The sequence below is a fragment of the Salmo trutta genome, chromosome 17 (genome assembly GCF_901001165.1).
Source record: "Salmo trutta chromosome 17, fSalTru1.1, whole genome shotgun sequence".
In the NCBI taxonomy this organism is placed as follows: domain Eukaryota; kingdom Metazoa; phylum Chordata; class Actinopteri; order Salmoniformes; family Salmonidae; genus Salmo; species Salmo trutta.
Window position 1 is genome coordinate 46,836,708 of NC_042973.1, and position 22,789 is coordinate 46,859,496.

General features: G+C 41.5%; 1 protein-coding gene across 3 annotated transcripts in view; it reads right to left on the reverse strand.

The window, feature by feature from the left end:
• LOC115152307 (protein LSM14 homolog A) overlaps window positions 1-22,556 on the reverse strand; it is a 30,992-nt gene extending 8,436 nt beyond the window's left edge. For all 3 annotated transcript variants that reach the window (XM_029697067.1, XM_029697066.1, XM_029697068.1), the window contains exons 1-4: window positions 22,342-22,556; window positions 11,048-11,211; window positions 6,029-6,221; window positions 176-328 (exon numbers count right to left, since the gene is read on the reverse strand). In XM_029697067.1, the coding sequence (XP_029552927.1) occupies window positions 176-328; window positions 6,029-6,221; window positions 11,048-11,211; window positions 22,342-22,462 (631 nt within the window). In that variant the 5' untranslated portion in view covers window positions 22,463-22,556. The remainder of the gene's footprint in view (window positions 1-175; window positions 329-6,028; window positions 6,222-11,047; window positions 11,212-22,341) is intronic.
• Window positions 22,557-22,789: the final 233 nt, after the last annotated feature.

A 22,789-nucleotide genomic window follows, 5' to 3' on the forward strand; every position in this document is an offset into this window, starting at 1 on the left:
CAACAAAACACACAGGTAAAGCCTCCGATACGCTCACCTACGGAGCTAAAGATAGAATTCGTAAGCCCTGCAGCGGTAGCCCTATCTACAGCAGTGGTATGGCGTTGGTGAGAAATGGGCGCGTTCCAAGGCGCACCCCAGGCCTGGTTACTGCGGGCCCCGCTGACGGTCTCACCTTGGTGATGGTGCTGCTGCTGGGCATGGCCGGCGGCTGGAGCCGAAGGGGTCGTGCGGCCCGGAGCGGGACTCGGAGCATAGGGGGCCGACGGGGCTGCCTGCTCTACTGTGGGGCTCATCCTCAGGGGGTCCAGGGAGGGGCTGGTGCGGCCTGGGGAACAGAGGGTTAGTGTTACACTGGGCTACTCAACACTGCCGAGACATACGAATCAGACTCAACACTGGTTCGTCAAGAGTTACACTTCATGGATATAAAAGCTTAAGTGATTAAACGCGTTGAAGGTTGTGTGTTGTGAAAAGCATGCCGTCATTTTAATGAGAAGATGCAAAAATCAGACAGTGATAAGGGGGGGGGGGGGGGGGGGGGGCGGTAATGCCATTTTGAACCCCATTCTAGTATTCCAAAGCTGGATTGGGTGACATTATTATGCTCTTCACAAGACTACACATAGGTCTACCATACAGTACCAGTCAAAAGTTTGGACACAGCTACTCAATTCAAGTGTTTTTCTTCATTTTTACAATTTTCTACATCAAAACTCTGAAACATATGGAATCATGTAGTAACCAAAAGTATATATATTTTATATTTGAGATTCTTCAAAGTAGCCACCCTTTGCCTTGACAGCTTTGCACACTCTTGGCATTCTCTCAACTAGCTTCATGAGGTAGTCACCAGGAATGCATTTCAATTAACAGGTGTGCCTTGTTAAAAGTAAATTTTAACTTCTTAATGCGTTTGAGCCAATCACTTCAATTGTGACAAGGTAGGGGTGGTATACAGAAGACAGCCCTATTTGGTAAAATACCAGGTCTATATTATGGCAAGAACAGCTCAAATAAGCAAAGAGAAATGACAGTCCATCATTACTTTAAAGACATGAAGGTCAGTCAATACGGAAAAGTCAAGAACTTTGTAAGTTTCTTCAAGTGCAGTCGTAAAAACCATCAAGCGCTATGATGAAACTAGCTCTTATGAGGACCGCCATAGGAAAGGAAGACCCAGAGTTACCTCTGCTGCAGAGGATAAGTTCATTAGAGTTACCAGCTTCAAATTGCAGCCAAAATAAATGCTACAGAATTCAAGTAACAGACACATCAACATCAACTGTTCAGAGGAGACTGCATGAAGCAGGCCTTCATGGTCAAATTGCTGCAAAGAAACCACTACTAAAGTACACCAATAAGGAAACACAAGCAATCGACATTAGACAGGTGGAAATCTGTCCTTTGGTCTGATGTGTCCAAATGTGAGATTTTTGGTTCCAACCACCATGTCTTTGTGAGATGCAGAGTAGATGAACAGATCTCCGCATGGAATATCTACAGCTAGTTTCAATAGAGTTTCAGTTTCACCGACAGTTGAAGTCGGAAGTTTACATACACCTTAGCCAAATACATTTAAACTGAGTTTCCACAATTCCTGACATTCAATCCTAGTAAAAAAATTCCCTGTCTTAGGTCAGTTAGGATCACCACTTTATTTAAGAATGTGAAATGTCAGAATAATAGTAGAGAGAATGATTTATTTCAGCTTTTATTTCTATCATCACATTCCCAGTGGGTCAGAAGTTAACATACACTAAATTAGTATTTGGTAGCATTGCCTCTAAATTGTTTAACTTGGGTCAAACGTTTCTGGTAGCCTTCCACAAGCTTCCCACAATAAGTTGGGTGAATTTTGGCCCATTCCTCCTGATAGAGCTGGTGTAACTGAGTCAGGATCGTAGGCCTCCTTGCTCACACACGCTTTTTCAGTTCTGCCCACAAAATTTCTATAGGATTGAGGTCAGGGCTTTGTGATGGCCACGCCAATACCTTGACTTTGTTGTCCTTAAGCCATTTTACATTTACATTTAAGTCATTTAGCAGACGCTCTTATCCATTTTGCCACAACTGTGGAAGTATGCTTGGGGTCATTGTCCATTTGGAAGACCCATTTGCAACAAAGCTTTAACTTCCTGACTGATGTCTAGAGATGTTGCTTCAATATATCCACATCATTTTCCTGCCTCATGATGCCATCTATTTTGTGAAGTGCACCAGTCCCTCATGCAGCGAAGCATCCCCACAACATGCTGCCACCCCGTGCTTCACGGTTGGGATGGTGTTCTTCGGCTTGCAAGCCTCCCCCTTTTTCCTCCAAACATAACGATGGTCATTATGGCCAAACACTTCTATTTTTGTTTCATCAGACCAGAGGACATTTCTCCAAAAAGTACGATCTTTGTCCCCATGTACAGTTGCAAACAGTAGTCTGGCTTTTTTATGGCGGTCCAACTACTAGGTTCAAGAGACTCAAACCAGGTCAACTACTGTATCAAGGCTAGCCTTGCCACCGCCTGCCCGGCATTTCCGGATATCGTGGCAACCCGGTCTCCACTCCCTATGAGCCAAGGTGCCGCATCAGGGAGAAGGGCAGTTCTCTAGCGCCAGTACTAAAAAGCTTTAATGAGCTTTGAGGGCACTATGGTGTTGAACGCTGAGGTCTGCCTTTTGTCCAGGTGGGAAAGGGCAGTGTGGAGTGCGATTGAGATTATGTCATCTGTGAATCTGTTGGGGGGGTATGCGAATTGGAGTGGGTCTAGGGTATCCGGGAGGATGCTGTTGATGTGAGCCATGACCAGCCTTTCATGGCTACAAAGTGAGGGCTACGGGGCGGTAATCATTTAGGCAGGTTACCTTTGCTTCCTTGGGCACAGGGACTATGGTGGTCTGCTTGAAACATGTAGGTATTATAGACTCGGTCAGGAAGAGGTTGAAAATGTCAGTGAACACACTTGCCAGTTGGTCCGTGCATGCTTTGAGTTAGCGTCCTGGTAATCTGTCTGGCCCCACAGCTTTGTGAATGTTGACCTGTTTAAAAGGTCTTGCTCACGTCGGCTACTGAGAGACTTACCACACAGTCATCCAGAATCGCTGGTGCTCTCATGCATACTTCAGTGTTGCTTGCCTCGAAGCGAGCATAAAAAGGCATTTAGGTCCTCTGGAAGGCTCGCGTCACTGGGCAGCTCGCGGCTGGGTTTCCAGAGAATCTTGTTTCTCATGGTATGAGTCTTTAGGTGCCTTTTGGCAAACTCCAAGTGGACGGTCATGTCCCTTTTACTGAGGAGTGGCTTCCGTCTGGCCACTCTACCATAAAGACCAGATTAGTGGAGTGCTGCAGAGATGGTTGTTCTTCTGGAACTTTCTCCCATCTCCACAGAGGGACTCTGGAGCTCCGTCAGAGTGACCATCAGGTTATTGGTCACCTCCCTGACCAAGGCCCTTCCCCGATTGCTCAGCTACACGACCAGCTCTAGGAAGTGTCTTGGTGGTTCCAAACATCATCCATTTAAGAATGTTGGAGGCCACTGTGTTCTTGGGGACCTTCAATGCTGCAGAAATGTTTTTGTACCCTTCCCCAGATCTGTGCCTCGACACATTCTTGTCTCAGAGCTCTACAGACAATTCCTTCGACCACATGGCTTGGTTTTTGCTCTGACATGCACTGTCAACTGTGGGACCTTATATAGACAGGTGTGTGCCTTTCCAACCAATATCCAATCGATTGAATTTACCACAGGTGGACTCCAATCAAGGTGTAGAAAGATCAAGGATGAACAATGGAAACAGGATGCACCTGAGCTCAATATTGAGTCGCAAAGGGTCTGAATACTTACATAAATTAGATGTGTTTATTTTTAATAAACATGTTCATGTCTAAAAACCTGTTTTCACTGTCATTATGTGATAGTGTCGATTGATGAGGATTTTTTCAAATGTATTTAATCCATTTTAGAAGGCGGCTGTAACGTAACAAGTTAGAAAAAAATGGAAGGGATGTGAATACTTTCCAAATGCACTGTATATTTTTTCAACTCAATATTCTTTAAAACTGACTAAAACCAAATCGAGATAATGTAGAAATTAGAAACGGACCTTGAATCATACAGTTTCTTGATTGTGTCCAGCTTGATAATAAATCACAGAAATGACAGCTAGACAGTGAGGTAAGACTCATCCATCATCTTGGTAGCCCCGATGGCCAGGCAAACTCTGGTCAGCGGAGATCATTCTCATGCTGTACGACAAGCCCTGGCAACTCCCGTTATGCAGGGATCTTCTGACTCAAGCAAACAAAGATTTTCCACCCACACTCAAAACACAATGGCCTTCTGGGCCTGGCCCGTGAGAGGTCAAATCTGGATGTGACAGGCCTGCCTCAGTCATTGACTATCCAGAGTGCCAGGGCCTCGTCTACACACTCACTGTATGGAAACAAGCGGTGCATTTGAGAAAATGAAACAAAAAAAACAAGTTGTGCTTTTTGCAGGTCCTTATTGCCTTCTCCTCTGTTAGTCTTTCTAGCTGCTATTTTGGCCTGTCATGTGGGCTTTGGAAATAACAATGGGTAAAAAAGTACGTTGTATCAAGAAGGGGGTGTGTCGTTTACGTCCAGTTTTCCAAGTCCCGCCTTGGGATCTGTCTATTGCGCTTGAGGCCATTTCACAGCAGCTTTTTGAGCCGCTGGAAAGCATGGAAATTAAGTAGCTTTCCATCAAGATCGCTTTTACTGGTCACCCTTAAGTCCACAAAGCGAGTACGTGAGCCGCATGCGCTGTCAGTTCACCATTCGTGCCTCCAGTTCGCCCCAGGCTTTTCCCAGGTTTCCATTGTCTCACCTTGGAGCTTCTGGCTTTCCACCCACCACTTCTACAGAAGAGCTTCACCATGTGTCTAGTACGCGCATATACTTGGACACACCAAGAGCTTCGCGCATGAGCGACTAACTCTTTGACAAACTCTTCCCCCCTGCAAGGGGAGGCCACACTCATCAACGGTTATCACATTAGATTGTGGATGCTATTTTATTGGCTTATAATAGCAAAGGTTACAGCTGCCGGACGGCCAAGGGGCCCACTTCAGAGGTATGGCTACCTCTTGGGCACTGTTCAAAGGGCATCTACTTACAGGAGATTTGCGATGCAGCTTGTTGGAAATCCCTGCATATATGCCCAGGTTCTACTGGCTAGACATCACTGCAACTTCTTTGGTGCATAGTGTCCTCAGTGTCAGGGCCTCTGAGGGTTGATATGTTAAGACTACCTGGTTTTGGAGAGCATATTTGCAATAATGGAATTGGCAATATCTCAAGTGCAATATGGGAACTAATAATTGGAAGAGAAATCAAGGTTACTTCATTACCACGTTTCTCTGATATTATGAGTGAGATAGCTCACCACATTCCCCTACTTGTAAGAGCGTGACGAAGTTCGGCATGCTCGAGAATCACCACAGGGTGAGCTAGTAGCTCCTTATTATGAATGGAGGGGTTCACCTCCCTTTGACTGGTCTGTCTAACAGACGTGTGTAAATGGTTCCTCAAGATTCAGGTGAATCCCACGTGAGATCTCACTCATAATATCAGAGAATCAGGGTTACGAAAGTAACCTTCTGACTGGCCTCATTATCTTTGTTACTTTTTGAATATCAAATGATGGTAAAACATAAGGGAGCCAACAGTCTACGTGACTCTTTTGGCATAGTGGAGCCCACAGTCAAACCTTCTGCGCCTGTGAAATGCCCAACTTGATCCAAGAGCCATGTGGCAGCCCGCCACCCTTGGAAAGCATGCATGACTGTGTCACTTCCTGACACAGGGCTTAAAACATAGTTAACTGCATTTCACAGGTAGATAGCTTAATGCATAGCATTAGCTTGCATTTGAAGGTATAACGTGACTGACAATATACATGTACAGTACTAAGATAAGCTTTAGAACACAGTTGACATTAGTAAAGTATGACTGACTAATATCAGACCTTGAACACACTAGTGATATTAACCTAGCTAGCGGTCCCTTCCTCACCATATCCAGGCTTTGTGCTGCTGTGGCTCTTAGCGACACCAACGGTGCCAACCTGCAGGGACACCAGGGGGCTGGTGTTGCACTGGCTGTACAGGGGCACGGGAGCTCGGTTGAACAGGCCGTTGGAGCCCACCGACTGGAATGGAGCTGAAGTGGCAGCAGGAGCAGGTGGAGGGGCCGAGCACACGGAGGACTGGAGAGGAAGAAAGCGAGAAAGGGAGTTGAAGCAAAATATCACTGCGCAGGTGCACTGACATTATGGATGTGCATCTCGTTTCATGACTGAGTCGATACGCATCTAGATGCATGGGTTTCGATACTTTTTAGTTTGAAACGATCTGGTACGACTTAGTTTGATTAGAGGAACGAATTGATGCACTAACATTTTTTGCATAAACACCTTAATATTCCATTTTAAATGAATATCTGCTGCCTATGGGAGTTCAGGAGCTGGGCCTCTGTGCTGGATCTGTCTGAGATGACTTCTAAGCTGAGTGACCCTGTGTGTGTGTGTGTGTGTGTGTGTGTGTGTGTGTGTGTGTGGAGGCACCTGAGCTGAACCATTGGGCAGACCACCCCACTATCAGATTAGGGGTGGGAGGTGGAAATGTACAGTATGTTCGTCCCCCTAATTTTTATTCACCACCTGATTAACTTAATTATTTTTGCAGATTGAAAATGTTGAGCTAGTACCATGTCAATATTATTTTTAAACCATCTTGGCATTTAGACAGTTAATATAATGCAGTTTGATTTTACCCGTCTCGAAAGCGAATGGTTTAGAAGTTTACAGAGCTTCTCCCGCTCTGACCAATTAATGAGAAATGATAGCAGTCCTTTTTGAAATTCTCTTGTTCATTTAAAAATGACCAAATACACTGACTGTTTAAAGCAAAACTACCAAAACTATTTCTTATGGTGAACCTCACACTATTGCTCTGTCAGCCATATGCAGTTATGGCATAAAGTTGGATAGGCTACTGACACATCATTTCAGTCATAATAGATGAGGTATTTTCGGAATAAGACCATATGACCCGATTCAGGAAACTAGGCGTATGCCGCAAGTCTGGACAGTTGTGAAGAGGGCACGACAAAACCTATTCCCCCTCAGGAGACTGAAAGGATTTGGCATGGGTCCTCAGATCCTCAAAAGGTTCCACAGCTGCACCATTGAGAGCATCCGGACTGTTTGCATCACCACCTGGTATGGCAACTGCTCGGCCTCCATCCGCAAGGCACTACAGAGTATAGGTCAACCGATTACTCGGAATGGCCGATTAAGTTTTCATAATCGGTAATCAGCATTTTTGGACACCGATTATGGCCGATTACATTGCACTCCACTAGGAGACTGCGTGGCAGGCCGACTACCTGTTATGCGAGTGCAGCAAGGAGCCAAGGTAAGGTGCTAGCTAGCATTACGTTATACTTTTTTTTATTTTTTTAAACAATCTTAACATAATCACTAGTTAACTACACATGGTTTATGATATACTAGCTAATCTAGCTTGTCCTGCGTTGCATATAATCCATGCGGTGTCTGTTCATTTATCAATCAAATCACAGCCTACTTCGCCAAACGGGTGATGATTGAACAAGCGCATTCGTGAAAAAAAGCACTGTCGTTGCACCAGTGTACCTAACCATAAACAACAATGCCTTTCTTAAAATCAATACACAAGTATATACATTTTAAACTTGCATATTTAGTTAATATTTATTGCCTGCTAACATCAATTTCTTATAACTAAGGAAATTGTGTCACTTCTCTGGCGTTCTGTGCAAGCAGAGTCAGGGTATATGCAGCCGTTTGGGCCGCCTGGGGTGTTGCGAACTGTGTGAAGACCATTTCTTCCTAACAAAGACCCTAATTAATTTGCCAGAATTATGACATAACATTGAAGGTTGTGCAATGTAACAGGAATATTTAGACTTAGGGATGCCACCCGTTCGATAAAATACAGAACGGTTCCGTATTTCACTGAAAGAATAAACGTTTTGTTTTCGAAATTATAGTTTACGGATTTGGCCATATTAATGACCTAAGGCTCATATTTGTGTGTTTATTATATTATAATTAAGTCTTATTTGATATAGCAGTCTGACTGGGCAGTGGTAGGCAGCAGCAGGCTCGTAAGCATTCATTCAAACAGCACTTATCTGCATTTGCCAGCAGCTCTTCGCTGTGCTTCAAGCATTGCATTGTTTATGACTTCAAGCCTATCAACTCCCGAGATCAGGCTGGCAATACAATAGTGCATCCAATAGTCAAAGGTATATGAAATACAACTGGTATAGAGAGAAATGGTCCTATAATTCCTATAATAATTACAACCTAAAACTTCTTACCTGGGAATATTGAAGACTCGTGTTAAAAGGAACCACCAGCTTTCATATGTTCTCATGTTCTGAGCAAGGAACTTAAACGTTAGCTTTTTTACATTGCACATATTGCACTTTTACATTATTTAAACCAAATTGAACATGTTTCATTACTTATTTGAGACTAAATTGATTTTATTGATGTATTAAGTTAAAATAAGTGTCCTTTCAGTATAATTGTAATTTTGATTATTACACACACAGATTAAAATCGGTATCGGCTTTTTTGGTCCTCCATTAATCGGTATTGAAAGATCATAATCGGTCAACCTCTACTACAGAGGGTAGTGCAAACAGCCCAGTACATCACTGGGGCCAAACTTCCTGCCATCCAGGACCTCTATATCAGGCAGTGTCAGAGGAAGGCCCTAAAAATTGTCAAAGACTCCAGCCACCCTAGTCAGACTGTTCTCTCTGCTACTGCACGGCAAGCGGTACCGGAGCGCCAAGTATAGGTCCAAGAGGCTTCTAAAAACAGCTTCTACCCCCAAACCATAACACTCCTGAACACCTAATCAAATGGCTACCAAGAGTATTTGCATTGCAGACTCACTAAACACAAATGCTTAGTTTGTTAATTATGTCTAAGTGTTGGAGTGTTCCCCTGGCTATCGGTCAAACAAAAATAAAACAATTGTGCCGTCAGGTTTAATAAGGAATTTGAAATGATTTTTACTTTTAGTAAAGTATGACAATTTAGTACTTTTTCAACCACTGGATGTGGATAGGGGTTATAGCATTTCTTTCACATGACCCATCAATTTAGACAAGTGTGTCTGGGTAGTATCTAATATATATATTTTTTAAATTATCTGGACACTTTGTTTAGCTGGAATTTTTCCTTATTGTAGGCTACTACCACTTTTTGTCTTAATCTTCAATACACTGTTTAGCACATGACCTCACATGTGAATACTTAAAAAGACATAGGTGGAGCTGGCTTAAGAGGGTGGGAACAATGCTGAATGGGTTTAGACAAATGATAGCGCTCCAGTAGGTACCAAAACATTCAAAGGCCCTTTTCTCAAAAGTGAGTTTACAAGTTTATCAACTATCAAAGCAGAATTAGAGTGTCTCCTGACCCCTCCAGTCTCAGCCTCCAGTATTTATGCTGCAGTAGTTTGTGTGTCGGGGGGCTAGGGTCAGTCTGTTATATCTGGAGTATTTCTCCTGTCTTATCCGGTGTCCTGTGTGAATTTAAGTATGCTCTCTAATTCTCTCTCTCGGGGGACCTGAGCCCTAGGACCATGCCTCAGGACTACCTGGCATGATGACTCCTTGCTGTCCCCAGTCCACCTGGCCGTGCTGCTGCTCCAGTTTCAACTATTCGGCCTGAGGCTATGGAACCCTGACCTGTTCACCGGATGTGCTACCTGTCCCAGACCTGCTGTTTTCAACTCTAGAGACAGCAGGAGTAGTAGAGATACTCTGAATGATCGGCTATGAAAAGCCAACTGACATTTACTCCTGAGGTGCTGACCTGTTGCACCCTCTACAACTACTGTGATTATTATTATTTGACCATGCTGGTCTTTTATGAACATTTGAACATCTTGGCCATGTTCTGTTATAATCTCCACCCGGCACAGCCAGAAGAGGACTGGCCACCTCTCATAGCCTGGTTCCTCTCTTGGTTTCTTCCTAGGTTGCCGCCTTTCTAGGGAGTTTTTCCTAGCCACCATGCTTCTACACCTGCATTGCTTGCTGTTTGGGGTTTTAGGCTAGGTTTCTGTACAGCACTTTGAGATATCAGCTGATGTAAGAAGGGCTATATAATTTTTTTTTATTATTTGAATTACTTTCCCCATCGCTCTTCAAAAATGCAGTGCATTTATTATATGCACCATTTTGTAGCTATGTCTCTTTTATCCAATGTAAAAAACAGATTCTGCTACACAAGAACGATTTGAGCCAGTCAGTCACATGCCTAAAAAAACTATGAACCTGCACTTTGTAAAATTTGAAACCGGTTTTCTGACTGATGCATGCTTAATTTGTATCGGTTTGGGCTCCCACAGACTGATGCATTCATATCTTAAACATTTGAACTGGGGACCAAGGCAAATTGCATCGTTACATCCCTGCTGTGTTACGTTCCCCAGCAAGAAAACCAAAAATGTAGATGAACACATACAAATGTATCTTTCTGCGCATATAAACAGAAGAGGGTACTAACAAAGAGTTACCGACCAATAACCGAAACAGGTGGAGTTTTAAGATGGGTTCTGAAAAGACACTCATGGGGGTGTCCACTGAAAGTTGACGAATAACAACAACTGGAACCTAAAAAGACACCCACCATGATGGCCCACTAAATTTGCCCAATAGGAGGCAAACAAAAAGGCACAGGTGGAACACCTTCACACTAATGAGATGGCAACCAGCACAGGTGTAACCATACTGACTAACGAGGTGATAATCGGTGCGCCCTACGTGCTAACGAGCTACACATGCTAAAGTCCAACCTCAAAACATAAATGGAGAAACCAAAGCCTGTAACATGAATAATAATGCTTTCTATAATAGAACAATGCAAATTGACACTTAGCTGATTCTTGACTTTTACTACATATGTCTGTTTTACAAGGGTGTATTTGGGATAGTGAAGTACTTTGGGGTTGGGAGAAGCTGTACCTGGACAATGGCAGGGTCTTGAGGGAGAGAGCATATTGGCTTTGGCGGCTCACACACAGTCAGGTCCTTGATGTCACTGCCTCTGAAGATTATGTACTCAAAGATCTCATCTCGGGGCGGGATGGGCCTATCAGTGGGCCGATCCTCAGTGCCAAAAGACCGAACTAATAGGGAAAGACAAAGCATTCAGTTAGCATAAGCAGTGACATGACATGCAAAGTGTAGCAGAAATGTACTTTGAGTCAGGTGTACTGTTGGGCTGGGGGGGAAAAAGTTGGTCACCTGCTCACAAAATAAATTTACACATACATGTTATTCAAGCATTGCACCCACACTGTTTGCGCGCCTCAGCGTGGCCAGGCGCTAAAATAGAAATTGGTTCGATTTGTGACACTCAACGCGCTGCAAGTCTGGCCTCTCCCATCTCCTCATTGGTTTTTAGGAGCATATACCCACGTGGGTGATTGAAAGATGAACTTTAGGTCCACACTCTGGTAAGTTGTAGTAATGTTGTAAAGTTGGTTTCCAACCGCCATATAAAGTCCAAAGAAGAAAAAGAAGCCTGAAGGAAGGAGAGATGACAAGAAACGAATTCGGTTTACCGTTTTATGTGTATTAATTGTCGGAGTAGAGTACATTGTGCATTTCAGGTAAAATAACAACCCAATGTTTATGACCAGGAGAAATGAGCTAGCAACAGCTAGCTAGGGGACTTTAAGTAGCAACCACCTAGCAGACCGGGTATGGTAACTGGTGGTGGTGAAGGAGACCAGACTACAGAGGTAAAGAGGGAGTTTACCCAAAAGGGTTTTGTAGATGAACACATACATTTGTATCTTTCTGTGCATATAAAGTGAGGTCCAACCTACCATTTGGTACTATGTGCAATGGTGGGTGAGTGACTTCGCATTTGTAATAAAGCGCAAGGAAGCATGATAAACAGAGTCTAGTCTCTAAGACGGAGGAGGCTGCATGCATATACAAGTCACCATAATCAAATTACAGAGAGAAAAGTAGCCTGAACAAGCTTCTTTCTAGCCATAAGCGAGAAGCAAGCCTTATTACGAAGAAAAAAAACGTATTTCAATTTCAGCTGTCACAAGATTATCCACATGAACTTTAAAAAAGGACAACTTGTCATCCAACTAAATGCCTAGGTATTTGTAGGATTACACTTTTTCAATGCCTAGGTCACCAGATCTGACAATGCTAACGTTCTCTGGCAGAGTTCTAGCTCTGGTAAAGGTCATGAATTTAGTTCTTGTACATTCAAGACCAGTTTGAGACCATAAAGGGAGGCCTGCAGTGACTGAAAAGCAGTCTGGAGCTCTTCAACAGCCTGAACCAGAGAAGGAGCACATGAATATAGAACTATCATCTGCATATAGATGTAACTTTGCTGGTTGCATCCCATTTCATTAATAAAAATTGAAAACACATGAGCTAAAAATGGAACACATCTCTATTAATCTCAAGAAAGCTAGCCTTGTGATTGTCAGTATATAATGACCGACAACTGCCAATATAGAGTAAACACTAGCATAAAGTGTCTTAATAGGGCGTTGGGCCACCATTAGCTACAGATTGTATGCCAGATAGTGTTTTTTAACCAAATATTTTTGGTGTCAACTACTGGGCGTTAAAGGTAGGGCTCGAAATAAAAACGTTTGTTAGCACTGGTGCTCCCAACTTCAAAAAGTTAAGAGCACAACTTCTCTTCTGGTGCTCCTAGATTATTTGTATTGATTAAGATATAGCATATTGGGCCTATATGAATTCTAGATAGCTTTAAATCACATGTTGTGCACTAGAAAAACTAACTCTGTAAAGACATTTGTTTATTATAAAAAGCAAAAATTTCAACCACAGGTTTTTGTATTGAGTAATTTGTGGAATATTTGGTTTGTACAAAAGCACTACCTATTGAGATGCATTAGTGTTATTTTATTGACCTGCAGCCTAATCTGATTTACCGTCAATCTAATTCATTCTAACAGCTGATCGGCAATTGCAATAGAGCTGTGACTATGACCACAATTGCTTCCAATTTCATTATCTTAACATGGCCATTAATAATTGAACAACAACAATACCGATTACAAAAAATAAATTTGTTGTAATAATGACAATTACAACAATACTGAATGAACACTTATTTTAACTGAATATAATACATCAATAAAATCAATTTAGCCTCAAATAAATAAACATGTTCTTCTTGGTTTAAATACTGCAAGAGGACAGTGTTGGAGAAGAAAATAAAAGTGCAATATGTGCCATGTAAAAAAGCTAACGTTTAAGTTCCTTGCTCAGAACATGAGAAAGCTAGTGGTTCCTTTTAACATGAGTCTTCAATATTCCCAGGTAAGAAGTTTTAGGTTGTAGTTATTATAGGACTAGTTCTCTCTATACCATTTGTATTTCATATACCTTTGACTATTTGATGTTCTTATAAGCACTTTAGTATTGCCAGTGTAACAGTATAGCTTCCGTCCCTCTCCTCGCCCCTACCTGGGCTCGAACCAGGAACACGTCGACAACAGCCACCCTCGAAGCATCGTTACCCATTGCTCCACAAAAGCTGCGGCCCTTGCAGAGCAAGGGGAACAACTACTCCAAGTCTCAGAGCGAGTGATATTTGAAACGCTATTAGCGCGCAGCCCGCTAACTAGCTAGCCATTTCACATCGGTTACACCAGTCTAATCTCGGGAGTTGATAGGCTTGAAGTCATAAAGAGCTCAATGCTTGAAGCACAGCGAAGAGCTGCTGGCAAACGCACGAAAGTGCTGTTTTAATGAATGCTTACGAGCCTGCTGCTGCCTACCGTCGCTCAGTCAGACTGCTCTATCAAATCATAGACTTAAGTATAACATAACACAGAAATACGAGCCTTGGTCATTAATATAGTTGAAACCAGAAACTATCATTTCGAAAACAAAACGTTGATTCTTTCAGTGAAATACAGAACCGTTCCGTATTTTATCTAACGGATGGCATCCCTAAGTCTAAATATTGCTGTTACATTGCACAACCTTCAATGTTATTTCATAATTATGTAAAATTCTGGCAAATTAATTACGGTCTTTGTTAGGAAGAAATGGACTTCACAGTTCGCAATGAGCCAGGCGGCCCAAACTGCTGCATATACCCTGACTGCTTGGCCGGAACGCAAGCGAAGTGACACAATTTCCCTAGTTAAAAAGAAATTCATGTTAGCAGGCAATATTAACTAAATATGCAGGTTTAAAAATATATACTTGTGTATTGATTTTAAAGAAAGGCATTGATGTTTATGGTTAGGTACATTGGTGCAATGACAGTGCTTTTATCGCAAATGCGCTTGTTAAATCATCACCCGTTTGGCGAAGTAGGCTGTGATTTGATGAGAAATTAACAGGCACCGCATCGATTACATGCAACGCAGGACAAGCTAGAAACTAGTATAATCGACCATGTGTAGTTAACAATCACTAGTTAAGATTGTTTTTTTATAAGATAAGTTTAATGCTAGCTAGCAACTTACCTTGGCTTCTTGCTGCCCTCGCGTAACAGGTAGTCAGCCTGCCACGCAGGCTCCTCGTGGAGTGCAATGTAAGGCAGGTGGTTAGAGCGTTGGACTAGTAACCGGAAGGTTGCAAAAACAAAAGGCCCGAGCTGACAAGGTAAAAATCTGTCGTTCTGCCCCTGACAAGGTAGTTAACCCACCGTTCCTAGGCCGTCATTGAAAATAAGAATGTGTTCTTAACTGACTTGCGTAGTTAAATATAGGTTTAAAAAGCCTATGACTTTAGTTTGTAACCTCCCCACTAGCCATGATTGGCTGAGATAATGAGTGTGTTGGGCATGCCGAGAGAGGAGTTTGGATTGGTCTGCCATATAAAAGGCTTTTGTATATTTGAGTTGGTCAGTCTGTTGGTAATCCTGTCAAAAGTGGCTTTTTTTAATGTAGCTGCATAAGTGTTGCTCTCCACTTTCTGGGGGATCAAGTTCTGAAAAATCAGTGGAATTAGAGTATGACAGCTAAAGAGATGGGAAAATACCCGTTTCCGGATTACGTCTTCCAACTAAAGGCATTTGTGGCATCGATCCGAGACAGGGAGATGTGTCCACCATGCATGATGATGTGTACAGGTAAGATGGTCTAGCTAGCTACATTCAGATATTACACGTTTCTAAATTTGACAGAAAGTTGCTTCACTTCAAGCTAAAGTGTACTGTTAGCTAGCGTTAGCTGGCTGGCTCCCTAGCTAATGTTAGGTGGCATGACGTGATGTGGGTGATCTTACATGTTTACCTAGGTAGCTAGCTACATGTCTTAAGCTAAAAAGTGTCCAACACTCGTTGAGTATGGCCATGTCCGTAAACGTCGGCAAAAAAGCATAATGAAATTGTTGCCAGCAGAGCTGGTTAGGCTGTTTTCATGTTATCCAGAGGTAAACAAATCAGCCAGAGCATCAAGTGTGCGTTCTGAACGGGAGGAGATTTGTATTTATTATGGATCACCATTAGCTGCTGCCAAAGCAGCAGCTATTCTTCCTGGGGTCCAGCAAAATTAAGGCAGTTTATACAATTTTAAAAACATTACATTCAGAGATTTCACAGCACACTGTGTGCCCTCAGGCCCCTACTCCACCACATATCTACAGTACTAAATCCATGTGCATGTATAGTACGTATGTTATCGTGTGTGTATGCATGTGTCTGTGCCAATGTTTGCGTTATTTCACTGTCCCCGCTGTTCCATCTGTTCTTTAAATCTAATTTTACTGCTTGCGACAGTTACTTGATGTGGAATAGAGTTCCATGTGGTCATGGCTCTATGTAGTACTGTGGCCTGCCGTAGTCTGTTCTGGACTGTGAAGAGACCTCTTGTGGCATGTTTTGTGGGGTATGCATTGGTGTCCGAGCTGTGTGCCAGTAGTTTAGACAGACAGCTCGGTGGATTCAACATGTCAATACCTCTCATAAATACCACTTTCAGCCAGGAGAGATTGACATGCATATTATTAATATTTGCTCTCTGTGTACATCCAAGGGCCAACCGTGCTGCCCTGTTCTGAGCCAATTGCAATTTTCCTAAGTCCTTTTTTGTGGCACATGACCACACGACTGAACAGTAGTCAAGGTGCGACAAAACTAGGGCCTGTAGGACCTGCCTTGTTGATAGTGTTGTTAAGGCGGCAGAATGTCGCTTTATTATAGACAGACTTCTCCCCATCTTAGCTACTACTGCATCAATATGTTTTGACCATGACAGTTTACAATCTAGGGTTACTCCAAGCAGTTTAGTCATCTCAATTTGCACATTAAGATTTAGTTGAGGTTTATTGAATGTTTTGTTAAATGACGTAAATGTTGTTCCAAATACAATGCTTTTAGTTTTAGAAATATTTAGGGCCAACTTATTGCCACCCACTCTGAAACTAACTGCAGCGCTTTGTTGAGTGTTGCAGTCATTTCAGTCGCTGTAGTAGCTGACATGTATAGCGTTGAGTCATCCGCATACATAAACATTCTGGCTTTACTCAAAGTTAACGGCATGTTGTTAGTAAAAATTTAAAAAAGCAAGGTGCCTAAACAGCTACCCTGGGGAATTCCTGATTCTAACTGGATTATATTTGAGAGGCTTCCATTAAAGAACACCCTCTGTTCTGTTAGACAAGTAACTCTTTATCCACATTATAGCAGGGGGTGTAATGCCATAACACAAGTTTTTCCAGCAGCAGACTATGATCGATAATATCAAAAGCGCCACTGAAATCAAACAGGACAGCCCCCACAATTTTATACATTTCTCTCAGCCAATCAGTCATTTGTGTAAGTGCTGTGCTTGTTGAGTGTCCTTCCCTATAAGCATGCTGACATTCTGTTGTCAATTTGATTACTGCTGGAAATGCAGTGTATGAAACCATTTTGTAGCGCTCTACTTTTTACCAATGAAAAAAAAATATATATCTAATTTTGCTACACGAGACCAAATCCAGGTTGTTAGTCACATGTCATTGTTATCTTTTCTATAAAGGGTTAAACTTATTTATCTTTATTTGTTAAAAAAAAGAAGTTTCATTGAATTATAACTAAATCAGTGGCACTTACGTAGACATTTGTCAGATCATAAATCACCTCAGGCTTGATAACTGCAGATCACAAGCATGCACTGGGCAGACTACACAGATACAGACCTATGTCGTCACTGGGGGGGTAGCCATAGTTACTCAAGGAAGTAAACAAACTCAGCGTGACTGGTGAAAGTTTATGGATCTTTAAGACCTTAATTATGAATTTAAGAAGTGTATTATGCCCTCTGATCACATGAAGTTATACTCCAGTTAACAGAATGCATGATTGCAGTGCTTTAGCAACTTCTTACGGATCAAATCCCGTTAATGGGATCGATTAGACAATATCCGGTGAAAATGCGCGCAATAAAAAAATAAAAACATTTAACAACTGCAATACAGCAAATTAAAGCTTAACTTCTTGTTAATCTAGCCACCGTGTCAGATTTCAAAAAGGCTTTACGGCGAAAGCAAACCATGCGATTATCTGAGGACAGCACCCCATCAAACAAACACATGACAATCATATTTCAACCCGCCAGGCACGACACAAACCTCAGAAATAACGATATAATTCATGCCTTACCTTTGAAAAACTTCTGTTGACACTCCAATATGTCCCATAAACATCACAAATGGTCCTTTTGGTCGCTTAATTCCGTCGTTATATCTCCAAAATGTCCATTTATTTGGCACTTTTGATTCAGAAAAACACCAGTTCCAACTCGCCCAGCATGACTACAAAATATAAAATAAGTTACCCAAAAACGCTGTCCAAACATTTCAAACAACTTTCCTAATCCAACTTTAGGTATTTTAAAATATTTCTCTAAAGAAAAACATCAACCAATTTCTAAAGACTTGACATCTAGTGGAAGCTATAGGAAATGCAAGCATATTTCAATTAAAAAGTAAAAAGGGCTTGCCATAGAAAACCAATGGATATCAGATTGACCTCAAAAAAGAAATTCCCTGGATGGATTGTGCTCGGGGTGTCGCCTGCCAAATCAGTTCTGTTATACACAGACATTATTCAAAGATTTTTAGAAACTTCAGAGTGTTTTCTATCCAAATCTACCAATAATATGCATATCCTAGCTTCTGGGCCTGAGTAGCAGGCAGTTTACTTTGGGCACACTTTTCATCCGGATGTGAAAATACCACCCCCTATCCCAGAGAGGTTAGAGGACGTAAGTACACCCAAAATATATCACAGATAAAGATTGTCTGCTAGCTTCTCTGCTAACAAACACACTTCAGAAGCAGTAAGAAGGGTAGTCTATCATGAGCGCGTAATGCAGTGATGCCGACTAGTCAGTCATTGATCATGTTATGGAGCGTCCGTAACGCTTAGAACAAATACTGACAAAGAGAGAAAGGAAACCAATTATACATCACCTAAGCCCTTGATGAAAGTTAACCTCTCTCGGGCAGGTGGGACGCTAGCGGCCCACCCACAGGACACACGATTCAACAGCCAGTGAAAAATCAGTGCGCCAAATTCAAAACAAAAATGTCATAATTCAAAGTTCTCAAACATACGATTATTTTACACCATTTCAAAGGTACACTTCTCCTTAATGTAACCACATTGTCTGATTTCAAAAAAGGCTTTACGGCGAAAGCATAAAGTTATATTATGTTAGGACAGGTACAACACAAGAAAAACCACAGCCATTTTCCAAGCAGGAGAGGGGTCACAAATACCAGAAATGTAGCTAAAATTAAGCACTAACCGCTGTGACAGATTTCAGATCTTCATCAGATAACACTCCTAGGACTCAATGTTAGACAATACATGCATGTTTTGTTTGATAAAGTTCATATTTATATCCAAAAACAGCATTTTACATTGGCGCGTGATGTTCAGAAAATATTTTGCCTCCAATACGGCCGGTGAATCAGCACAACAATTTACAAAAATACTCATCATAAACGTTGATAAAATATTAAACTGTTATTCAAAGAATTATAGATAACCATCTCCTTTATGCAACCGCTGTGACAGATTTCAAAAAAGCTTCACGGGGAAAGCACACTTTGCAATTATCTGAGTACGGCGCTCAGAAACATACACTAGGCAATACATTTTGGAGTCATGTAAAATTATATAGCATTATAAATATTCACTTACCTTTGATGATCTTCATCAGAAGGCACTTCCAGGAATCCCAGGTCCACAATAAATGTTGTTTTGTTCGATAAAGTCCATAATTTATGTCCAAATACCTCCTTGTTGTTTGCGAGTTCAGTAAGCTACGCCAAATGTAGGAAGCGCGCCCAAAATTTCATGACGAAAAGTTTTTAAAAAAGTTATATTTACGTTCCTTGAAATATGTCAAACATTGTATAGCATCAATCTTTAGGGCCTTTTTAACATAACTTCAATAATATTCCAACCGGACGATTCCAATGTCTTGAAAAACATTTTGGAACACAGCTACCTCTCACGTGAACGCGCGCCAATGAACTCATGTCCTTTCCTGAGTCACCAACTTCCCGGCCTTCTTGTTTGCCCTCTGTTCACTGCAAAAGCCTGAAACTAGGTTGTAAAGACTTGACATCTAGTGGAAGCCTTAGGAAGTGCAAAATGAACCCTAAGTCACTGTGTTGGATAGGCAATGACTTGAAGACTACAAGCACCAGATTTCCCACTTCCTGGTTAGATTTCTCAGGTTTTTGCCTGCCATATGAGTTCTGTTATACTCACAGACATCATTCAAACAATTTTAGAAACTTCAGAGTGTTTTCCATCCAAATCTATGCATATAATATGCATATTCTAGTTCCTGGGCCCGAGTAGTAGGCCGTTTAATTTGGGTACGTTTTTCATCCGGCCGTGAAAATACTGCCCCCTACCCTAGAGAAGTTAACGTCGCACAGAAAGTTTGCATACAATCATACTTGAAACGCATCCATAACAACAACATTCCCTCAAATGTTAGATGTGACACTATCTGTCCAAATCAGTGTTCCATCTTCACTAGAATTCTATACTAGCACTCAACGGGCAAAAATGTGTTTGATATTGTTTCATTAACCTTCCGACTTGGTCAGAAACACAGGGGGACAGATGTGAGTACCAAAATAAGTTATGTAAGCCATTGCCAAAAGACATTAAATCTGGTTGATTGAAAATACTTCTTTTTGAGACTTTGTAGTAACAATAACATTCAATTTGGCAAATATAAAAGGCCAAATGTAGTCTACATCAAAATACACACATTCAAGGTAAATATGAAAGTAGTTTAATTAGGATATAAGCCATTTAAATTATTTATTTTTCCATGCTCAGGTTGTTTTAGACTCGTTTTTCACTCTCAAAATGACAATTGTTCATAGAGAAACAACAAAATGTGATCTGAGTCCATGTCAATGGTTCGCATGAAACTTTTTTTTAGGTGTGAAAGAAAATGTATATTTGAGTGTAATGCCATCATTGTAAATACAAATGTTCTTAACTGACTTGCCTAGTTAAATAAAGTTTAAATTAAAAAAATTGAAGAAAAAAAACACCCCTTGAATTGCGAGTGAGTAATGGCCTTTGGGTGTCATCTAGCAATGGTTCTGTACTGCTGCTGCTCATTTAATGGTTAAGTTCACAAATAGATACAAATGATATACACTTCTGCCAGGTAAGCCTACTTTGCAAGTAACATTTAAATGAGAAGGTTTTGGGGAAAATATTTCTGTCAACCCACAAGATGGCTAACACAAGAACTGCCAACACGGAGTGATACACAAAATGAGCGCACCACCACAACAGCCACTATATTGCTGGAAATTAATTGGGAGATGGTGTTAGGTTTGGCATTTTAAGACAATAGTGGCTAACCAGGGGTGGAATTATGTCAATATTGCATTGATTAGATAGTAGATGGGAGCTTGCAGTGTCAGATACTTGTGAGGTTTGTTTATGACTGCTTGAGATGGAACACATGGAAAAATTGCATATACTTGCGGAAATGTTTAGCGAGTTAGTCGTAGGTGGGCTGTGAAAGGGAGATACCTAGTCAGCTGTCCAACTGAATGTATTCAACTGAAATGTGTCTTCCGCATTTAACCCAACCCCTCTGAATCAGAGCTACTGGTAACTTGCGATTTACCTGTTGAGACCCCTTACATAGATTCTACAAGTGTCTGAAACTATTGGAGGGATGCAACACCCTTCCACAAAACATTACATCATTTGGTGGAAAACTGTCACAGGCGCCGCTCCAGAATCTCCCATAATTGTTCAATTGGGTTGAGATCTGGTGATCTACCTTAACAAGTGACTGAGACAAACACTGTAAACCCCTCTTTCAAATTCACTGACAGCTCTTATTTCATAGTAGCCAAAATAAATGGTAAACTGGCCATTTTTAGACTTGACTCCATGATGAGATGTTAATTGCGTGAATTACTCAGGAAAAACATTTTCCATCAGAAGTTCTAGCTAAGAAAGTTAACGTTATTTATCTAATTAATTTGCTAGCTATCACAGTAGACGTATGTTAATTATATTTCATGTAAGTAGACATGCACTCATAATTGACGTAGCGCATATAAAGCACCCACAAGCTACCGGGGACGAGTTTCCGGCAAAGGGTGGTACATTTAAAAATCATTCCTTACTCGCCCAGCAAGTATATACTCGTCAGACGTCATCAGAAGTGTCCACTTAATTTTAGGGCTGAGGGGATAGGGTGTCCTAAGTGTTTGGACCGCAGACTCTGTATCCACCATTTATTCAAGTGTTTCCTTTATTTTGGGTAGTTAACTTAGCTACTCATTTACGGGCACCAGTTTTTTCCCCCCCAAACAGTGTTCAGCACAACAAATATTTGCTGGCTGGCAAATTGCCTAAATTCAGCATCACTGACGTGGAGTTGCTTGTGAATGTTAGCGATGCAGTTGTCGCGCTACGTCACCGTTTCTTTACACAATATGGCAGGTTGACATGATACTCTCAGTTTGTACTTGAAATAAACATGTTTAACTAGCTAGAAAACAAGTTACATCACCAGGTTTAGCAAGACAACACTACTAGAAAGCTAGCAAGTTGGCTGGCTGACTAGTCAATTCGCTAGCTTGCTAACTAGACACCTTTTTCAGAACAGCATGGAAACAATTAGCCACAATGTGATGAAATTGCGCTTGCTTACAGGCATCTCTGTAACGTTATGTAGTTAACATTATTTGGTTGGTGCACAACAGTGCCGACATTCTTTGCATGAGTTAACGTGACTTACCTTTTGCAAGTGCGACAGTCGAATTCTCAGTATCAATAGTGTAGAGAATCCCTTCGTAACGAATCTCGGCCTTCGAAATTAGGCTGATTTTGCTCCCGATATAAGGTGTTCCTCCACTCATGATGGCTACAAATCCAACTAGATCACTCACTGAGCGTTTCTTTGAAGCATGTATGGCTATCGCTTATTTGTGCTTCTGAAGTGCTATTCTTCGATGAGGTTTAACTGCGGTTGGCATCCAATATGTTGCATTACCGCCACCTATTAGACTGGAGTAGAACTCCCTTACACTTTGCTTGAAAAATAAATAAACAAATACCTTACCATCTAACACTACACTCACAATTAAAAAAATAACACCACCCTACTCCACTATTTACATCTATTTAGTCCTACCTCGTGCCAACAACCTGAAAGGATGCGACATCACCACTTAACACTCCGGAGT